The 9,714-nt window shown below is 33.0% G+C and overlaps 1 protein-coding gene across 4 annotated transcripts in view; it reads left to right on the top strand.

Moving 5' to 3' along the window:
- Positions 1-3,688, top strand: part of LOC113240383 (chaoptin) — a 156,702-nt gene extending 153,014 nt beyond the window's left edge. For 3 of the 4 annotated variants that reach the window (XM_026477669.1, XM_026477671.1, XM_026477670.1), the window contains 2 exons: positions 155-281; positions 425-3,688. In XM_026477669.1, coding sequence (XP_026333454.1) covers positions 155-281; positions 425-529 — 232 coding nt within the window. In that variant the 3' untranslated portion in view covers positions 530-3,688. The remainder of the gene's footprint in view (positions 1-154; positions 282-424) is intronic. The other variant, XM_026477672.1, reaches the window with a different exon arrangement.
- The last annotated feature ends 6,026 nt before the right edge of the window (positions 3,689-9,714 follow it).

Raw genomic sequence — 9,714 nt, forward strand, 5'->3', positions numbered from 1 at the left:
TCGATAATAACAACTTTAAATTATACCCACCAAAATTTGAAATTGTTTTAATGGAGCATTTGATTGGGAACGTTGTTGTTGAAAAGTATTAAATGATGTTGTTTACTCTAAAACTTTCTATAATTATTAATACATTTGTTACTTGACATTGCAGATGGATCGAAGCTTGGGATAGAGAAAGAAGACAGTATCTGTGTGAAAGTCCTTCTAAGTGTGTCGCCACCAGAGATGATGTCAGATTTGCTACGTGCCCCTACTACGACAATAGAAGTTTAAGTGATGTAAGCATAATTTTTTTTATATGTACTTGTTACCTTATTTCTTGTAAAAAAGTCAACCATTTTTCAGTGTTTTGATTGGTAGATGAAGTATTTGGATTCATCTCGAAATTTGTTGAAAATACTTATGTAATTTATTTTTTCAGGTATTTGCAAGAGATTTGGACTGTAGTTGGAGCAGAGGTTTCCTAAGTGCACCCAACATTCTCATCATCATGGGGATGTCAATACTAACAGTGCTATATATTTGAGGGTTGTTTTGGCTATTAGGAGTTTATGAAGAATTCTATTTGATACTCTCCAGAGTGTATCAGTTCTAACTTCGGATTTACCAACCTTCCAAAAGGCTTTAAAAACTATTTTAAGTCTTATGGGACGGTGATCCAGATGCGAGTGAGATTTGTATTTTATGAAAAGAATTTTCATATACTGCACCTGTTTATATGGCCTACAAAACTACTTGAATCTTGGAGGTGATCCTATATAGCCAAATCTTAGGTAGTGTTAGTTGTACGGGACGAAATCCAGGAGCTATTGAGTGGACATTTGAAATACAAAACTCAACTGACTGGCGTGTTTTAAGATAAAATTGTAGCCTACTAAATTGTGATTTATTATTTAAAAAGGAGAAGTGTGATCTCAAGGTATTAAATCTTTGAAAGTTGTTACCATAGAATCTTTTGACTCTTAGTGCACATGTTTGTTTCCCTGGTTTTGGATGATAGTTATAAGGTTTTATTTTGACGATTTTACGCATTTTGTGCACTGCCTTGCAAATCGAGATTTTTAATCCAATTATTTTAAGAACATTTTTAGAATCACATGTGTCTGCCAGTTGCTCCAAAGTGGATTTCTACGTATTCCTAAGATAAGAAGAAAAAAATAATGGCTTCAACTACGACCAGAGACCCGCAAATGAGCAAAAGGCAAACCCGTGTTACTTCTGAGAGGGCCCTAACTAACTTCATGGTGCGAATATTAAGTCATGCATTGTTTGTGGAAGTGCACTTAATGTGTTTTAGATTGCATTTACGTCGGTTTTATGGTAGATAAGTTGAACGAAAGCAATGACTTAATTATGATCGTCAGTAGACTGCATTCGCTCGAATGATATTATGTGTTCGTCCATTGTTAAGATTAATATAATTTATAGATGTATTCGTTTGTCTATTAAGAAATATTAGTCGTAGTATTATAAAAGTTATTTTCAACATTATCCTTATAATACTCTTCATCTGTTTCTTTTTATGAGTCCTTCATTGCGATTGTACCGTTATTTGTAGAAAATTTGTCCAAAGTTTTATCTATAGATGTTTCCAAAATATGTACAAATAATTCAGTGTCTTTAATGCAATTGCCTATAAACATACTTCCTTCGACAGAAGCTTAACTAGCAATTTACGCTCTTCTAATTGTTTTAGCTGTTCAAATTCTATCAGGTTAAATCGTTATTATAAAAAAGTAAACATATTTTATTACATATTATGTATAAATGTCTGTAGTTATTATAATAACGCATGCTGTATATTAAACAAGTGACATACGATATTATTCGGGGATAAGTAGAGTTTTATCGACTGAATTTAAATGTTTCAGACCTACCTATCGCTCTATATGTGTAATTTTAAGGAAGTTGTTCATATTCTAGACTGTATGGTGTCCAATGTGGTTTTTTTTTCTTTTTACTTGATGTGCTTTTATTTGTGCTTTGAGTACAAACCAGTATTTCAGAAATACATATTTAAGTTACGTATTGGGATTTATAAGCATACTAGGTGTTTTTGATTCAGTTACACTGCATGGTTTTAATTTATCTATACTTACAAAGTTACTAAGTTTTCTTTAAGTATAAGGATAATTCAGAAAGAGTGCAGTAACAACCCGTAAGCGATTTTTTTGTGATTTTATTATAAACAATATGCACTTTTTTAAATTAAGAACGTTGAGCTGCACCGTATTTGATATCACCGCGGACTAAATGAGTTGATGTCATTAAAGAGAACTTAGTAACTTGTGGCTTCCTGAAATTAAGCTTATTTACATAAAAAGAATAGAATTCAATTTGAATACCTCTTATTCAGTGGTCCAGTTCGAACGTGGTTGTCAGGCCTATAAGTATTTTGTTTTCAATGCCATTTCATTCCGACTGGTGCGAAAAGTTGTATGAATAAATCTTACATTTTCAATGCACCAAAGAGGTTAGGCCAAGTTCCTATAAGACGAGACGTGCGAAAATCTTGTACCATCTTGGTTTTTAAGATTTTGGAATAATTTTTTTGGGAATTTTCAAGTTTATGGAATGTTTTCAGCCTAAATAAAAAAGTGTATAATTAATATAACTATTTCGTAACACACGAAACATTCCAAATTAGTATGTATTTATATAATGCAAGTTATAAAACGGAATGGTATTGAACACAAAAGACGGGATAATAATTGATATATTTTGTGATATACATACATATATAACTCTAAACCTTCTATTTTTGATAAAGCCTTCTGTGGCTAACGGGAATTGTGTAGCTGAATTTATCAAACTGTCGCTTTTAACATAGCTATGAAGATTATTGTCAATTGTCTATAATCGGGTTTTAGATATTGATATAAGCGAAACTATTTAAATATGGAATGCTTATACAGAAATCGAGTTTTATGTGTAACAGTTTATGTGGGTACTCGGTAGTGTATCAGCCAAGTTTAGCACAGGAATACTATCAAGTTATACTTCCCACCACCACAGATAATATTTTGTTTACATAATACTTATTTCTGTCGATAAATATTGTTGTAATTTAGTGTTCGACAAAGCTTAACTGAGTGCACGTATCCTACTTATTGTATCACAGGTTAAATAGACAATTACTCAAATATCTTAAGAATATAACGACACCTATTATAGTGTAATAAAACAAGTATGGTAACTTCATACAAACGTAACAGCGCGGTTTCTATGGGTGCGCGTCCGCCGAGTTGTTGTGTATGGACGCACACACTCACATAATTTCGTGACGCACTCGCGTTGTATGGCGCTGGTCGTCACACGGGCCTTTAAATATTATGCGAATGAGCTTACCATACTCATCTCATTATACTATACCAATATCTTCTGAAACTCACACAAATCTTTAGTTTCTTTAAGTTGCTCAATTTTATCTACTACTTACTCTAGTATATATTTTTCGTAATAAAAATTAAACTTCCTCTGCAAGGTTCCCATGTGATAGAATAGCTAGTGCCAATTGACATAGTGGTAGATATAAAGCAATAATTTGTGTTTGTACAATAAAAAATACCATACATACATACATACATGACTTTAAAATTATAGAGCAACTCAAACTGCCTAATATTAATTAAAAATAATTTAAGCGACAATTGGCATTACAACAGTTTGAAAAATTAAAAAATCTCAATATATTTGTATACAAAAATGTATGTAGTGGAAATATAAATACCTATATTTATATACTTTTATTATTTTTTTGTTTTCATTGGACTGTAATTTAATTTTAACTAAATGTAAATGAACACATTTGTTTCTTTTTTATACTTACTAAAATCATTCCTTTACCCTAAATATTAATTTGTACAACTCAATAAATAAGTTTTGTCGTTTAAAAATTAACTTCATTGAGAAAACTGCAATGTTAAAATTATAGAAATACCTAGAACCAAAATTTGATTATGCTGTAATTATAAGTTAAAATCAAAGAAACATAGATTATATGAGAATATGTTGCCATTTCAGTGAATTTTGTACTTTATGATAAATTAATTATTTTATTTCTTTTAAGGGTTAGTAGGACAAGGGAAAGTTCTGTCTTCACTATTTAATGAGTCTAAATCTTAAAAATAGTGTGAAAATAAATAATAAAATTGAATTATTAGCGTATATCAATAAATTATTGAGTAATGAAATATGTAGTTTTCTTGCTGACGAAAACCTCGCCTCTTCACTTCCAGTTTCCGGTTTGATGCAATGTTAGGCCAGTCCCTAATATACACGATTAATTCATTCTTCCATAATCTTTCTTGACCTGTTGCGCCGCACTCAAAGACAAGCATAGTTCTTCTTCTTATCGTGTCGATACTTCTTTTATTTTAGGTTAATATTGACCCTGAATAGTACGTTACTGCCTTGACTCCGCTGAGATCTTCCCACGTTCAGGATAGTAGGACACAAGGGGCACAACAGTAAGTGCTGCGTGGATTGTATTGGGGCACCGCAGTCACATTGTGTTAGACTAGCTTCCCTGAAACCCATTTACACATCGTATCTCTGCAGCGTCCTACCTGAGTGCGGAGTCGATTTTAGGACTTCCGCACGAGCCACCGCAGATTGCAATCTCGTGGTAGTTGCTCTTGAAGTATTTAAACCGTTTATTTCCACACATTGATTACATAACAAAACTAAGCTTAAAAGATTACTTATGAATGGAAAAATAAATTAAATTCATATATACATTAAATTAATTGTGTGTGGGAGACAGTCTCAGCATTTACTGAGCGGTGGAAGTCGCTCAGCATTGGTTTTCAGCCTGCCCCCGATCTTTGCAAACATATTTTGTAATAGCGCTTGCTTCGCAAACTTAGTGCTTAGTAACATTATAAAGCTAAATCTGAATAATTTGATAAATAATTCCATTCAGTTAAATGTAATAAATAATCTCTGTTTAAACTTCATTATACATTTTTACATCATTGCAGTTTTTTCCGTTTCCACAGTGCATGGTCACTCGTAACCTTTATGGTGCGCTGGAAACTTTTATGGCTTTTGAGGCGAGCTAGAGGAATTTGGTGGCCATATAAAAACTGTCACTCTCTTGTTTACGCTTCTTAGCGTAGCATTCTACATCCCGACTGCATTACCTGCTAGAAGGGAAAACCATATTGAGGGCAGTTGGCTTGAGACAGCCGGTGAGATAGCCGATGTTGCGAAAAGGACAGTCAAACTGAAATAAAGCTGGCTGTACACGCCTGCCACATACACCCACGACGATGATCTCACAAAGCTACTTAGTTAGCAGGTCACCCATTCACATGTGCGGCTCTTTTACCTAAGTAACGATTAACTTTTATTTAGCCAGACCACATTACACTTATGTCCAAGTGTATACAGGGCGACAGGTTGAACAAGATAAATATTTAAAGAAGCAAACGAATAACTGATATCTAATCCGATTATGTAAAAAGAGTCGCCCCTAAACATGAGAAAAAAATTCGTGCCATTTTACTAATATTATCACACTCTTTATTTGGGCTACTCTATGAAACAGAACAGTTGAGAGGTAAGAAATTGAACTCATGTCAAGCTTCCTACTATTAAGAATAATTAAATTTTCCCTTCATTTAAAACGTGCGCACAGGCCGGTAAGGGTAACGGGCGCTCGTTGCATGTTCGATCTTACGCAGAGTATTACAAAATGTTAGAAAAATATTTAAAATAATACAAGGTAGAGTTTTTTTACGTATTCGGTGTGAATATCAACTACACATTCGCCTCTTCAAATGTTTATCTTGTTCAACCTGTAACCCTGTATACGTGCTTTAAATAAATTTCTACAGACCACAAACTAATAGGGACGCTAGAAGTAAACAGGATCGTAAAAACACGAGGCAAGTAAATTGAGTGACACCCCGTGGCGATAGAAATTGAGTTGACTTGAATGACATGAAGGCCTTTGAGATGATGAGATGTCACTATACGTGGAGGTCAGTGGGAGATTAGAGAGGGTTACAAGTATATTAAATAAACATAAGCGGGGTCACCAGACGTAATGTACACGAATTTTACATCGGATTACAACTTTTCTACCATTAATCAATTATAACCGTCTGGCAGCCCTGTGACTAAGCAGATATACATTTTGAGCGTGATAAAATAGTGATCCTTCCCCTTCGAGGACACCAGTGTACAATGGATTAATTGAGTTTATATTATATATCTACTTTATATTATATATGTTCCACGGTCTTGATGCCGATCTACTCCCTGATGTTACGAAGCCATGACATTTTCCTTCTTCCAATCTTCCGCTTCCCAGCTACTTTGACCATCATTATAGTGTGATATCTGTCATGTCACACAGTACATGACCCAAATAGGCAATATTTCGCTGCTTAACAGTGCGTACCAACTCCATCTTCTTGGACATATGAAAGCTCTCTTATTTTGAGGTTCTCCTCAAAAGAAGAGAGCTTTAATAAAGATAAAAGCTTTCTAGCTTAAAGATAAAAAGCTAGAAAGCTTTTTATCTTTTAGCTTTCTAGCTTTTTATCTTTATTTAGCTAAAATAATGGGTTTGTTTCCTCGTTATAATTATGGATTAAAAAGATCCAAGATCCAGTTCATTCTTTAGACATTTCCTCCAGCAGCACAATAACCCCAATTTTCCGATATTACAAAAAACGTTCTAAATTGACTGTCTTTGATCAAAAAGGAAAACAGGGCAAGAAAAGGCTATTTTTGTTGTAGCGGAAAATGAATTCCATAAATAGATATCAAAGCCGACCCTTAAGGTGAGTTACCGGAAGAGAAGTGAAAAAACGGTAATGTGTCAAAAACTCGACTTTTTTCCGAAATAACTTTTGTTCGAATTTTCATTACACCAAACACCGAATTATAACGAAACCGTTGTTCTTCCAGGATGTGTTGGATGTTTATCGTAAAGACACGAGTAGTTTCGGTTAGGTTAGGTTAAGTAAGGTTCAAAAGAAAAACATTTTCCTCTCAAAATTACTTTCGTGGTTATGAAAATTCGAGCTAACGTTATTTCTGGAAGACGTCATTTTGGACTACTGACAGATAACCGAAAAAACTGTTCTGCTAAATCAAATGGTTTAAGTGTTTACTATTATATAACGGTCTTACAAAAAATATACGATGCACGTAAAGATATTGTTTAAAGAATGTGATAATTTGTTACACGATAGGATGTACTTTATTCGATCATATAAAATCATGAAAACAGACTAAAATAAAATGGATGAATTAATGAAATACTCTTTATTGCACATAAAATTACAGTTAAAAAACCATACAGTCACTTAAGAATAGAGATAGTAAGATAATGTGCAACAGGCGGCCTTATTGCTATGAAGCCATTTCTTCCATAATAATTATTAATAAACATGAGTATATGAATACGTAGATAGAAATAGTCATACAAATATTATTAATACTCCGCCTGTTCTTATTTTATTCATATTAACTAAATCCCACAATTCTTATGAAGATTTTTAAAATAATTCGGTAACTTTTGTGCCTATAAACAACAGATACAAAAGAATCGAAATTGTATTCATCGATGTAACTACTAACTGCAGCTGTTCTGTTTTCCAAGGCTGTTATCAGCGTATATTATACTATTTGGTCGTCTCAGGTATCGCTGTAGTGATGTTGCCGTAGAGGCGGGCCTACGCAAATTACAAACCATCAATTGGCGAGAGACGACACAGGCCCTGTACTGTCGTTCTATGTTCGAAACAACTACTGTCAAATAAGCAATACATGATGCGAATGAAGCTTCATACTTGACAGTGTCTTTTAAGGGTCGAAGAAAGTTTTCGGGTCGCTGCGCCAGCGAAGTAAATAAAAATTAAAACAAAAAAATGTAGAATAATATAAATTACGTATTTAATGTGTAATAAATAAATATGAATGATTCCATTCGTTGTTTATAAAAAAAATGTTTTAGCCTTTTTTGCATGAATTAAGCTTAAAACAAGAAAAAAATCGTAAAACAATCTTATCATACAAATTTAAGGTTTGTCAACAAAAAATTACATCAAAGGGTAATTACCTACATTAAAATTCTCTCAAGACCTGATTTCCATAACCAAATTAATTAACAAAAATTGTCATAAGAATTATGGGACGTGAAAGCGACCCTTACCGTACCTTCTAAAATCTAGCCTCGAAATAAAACACCACGCCTTAGTAAGGCGGCCTTACGAGCTGCGTGAATGACTATCAGAAGTGGTAGAAGTATCTAACTGCAGCTGACTATATCCAATTCAAGGTCTTTACTTTTGTTTATATTTTGAATAATAGTCGATCATTGCACCGCCGTTTGTACTAAAAAGTAACAATGCCTATATTCAATAGGCACCTGATTCCAAGTAAAGTTTAATGGGCGAACCGTGTCGATTCCGCCAAGTGCTTCGAGCAGGAAATAAATACGAATTTTCTTACACAAAACGGATTCAATGAAACATCTCAGATCTTTTTTTTATGGTATAAAATGATAGAAGGAATAATGTAAATTTTAAAAAATATTACATAATAATAAATTTTTATGTAATATTCTGATTGAAAACCATAATTTATAGTAATTTTTAACTGACTTTAAAAAAGGAGGAGGTTCTCAATTACACTGTAAGGTTTTGTATATATGTTACGCGATAACTATTTGTGAACCGATTATGATAATTCTTCTTTTATTGAAAAGAAAATATTCCACCTCTAAACGTGGCAAGTTAGGGATTGAATGACTTTTGAGGTCGGTTTTTTAGCGCTCTGTACTGAGATTATTTTTGAGAATATTTGTCCGCCATTATTGGTAGAGTTTTCGTAATACCATATTGACTGTACACTAAATTGTTTGACATCGAAAAATCGCACAAATAAACATTATCATTTAATTTTTCATAATCCGTCCTTTTTCACTCCGAACGTTGCTCTCTATAATAGTAAGTAGTCTTGGCGTTGTAAAAGATTTATTAACGGTCACCGTCGTCGACCTGACATTGTTTTGTAATATTATTATCAAGCGACGGGACGAACAAGTCGTGCGCCTTGGTGGTAAGCGACAAGTCTTTCCACGACATTTGTAATGTCATACAGAGCTTTATATCCCTAACAATTGAGGGGCTGAGGCATAAGTTAACAAGTCCCATGTGACTGTCATTTCACCAGCACCCCTACCCTTCAAAACTGAAACGCAGTAATGCGGCAGAAATATGTAATGTGGCAGTACTTCCCTGGACGAACTCTATTACTACTAAATTACTGCGATAAAAATTATAAAAAAGGTATGAAATAAGATTAAACAGAAATGAGGTAAATATATTTCCGTGTATTATAGAGATGTATTTCTTTCAATGATAGAAAAAAAATAAAGTTACTTGGTTCTAAGTTTTGTAATAAAAATTTTAATTGATTTATTTTACCTACATCGAACTTACTTTCAACAAAATTAACTTAATAGGTTTTAATTTTTTTTATTATAATGGTACAGATAACAGGTCAAAATACTATTTTAAAACAATACAAGGGTAAAATATTAGTTTATCTGGATTCCAATGTCAACTGTACACAGCATTCAGAAACAAGAAAATATGAATTATGTGATTTTATAAACGGAAAAAAAGAAAGCAACAAAAAAACAAAAATTACCTGTTTTTAAATTAAAACGAAAATATAGAAGTATACATA

The sequence above is a fragment of the Hyposmocoma kahamanoa genome, unplaced genomic scaffold (assembly GCF_003589595.1).
Source record: "Hyposmocoma kahamanoa isolate Upper Pololo Valley unplaced genomic scaffold, ASM358959v1 138, whole genome shotgun sequence".
Taxonomy (NCBI): domain Eukaryota; kingdom Metazoa; phylum Arthropoda; class Insecta; order Lepidoptera; family Cosmopterigidae; genus Hyposmocoma; species Hyposmocoma kahamanoa.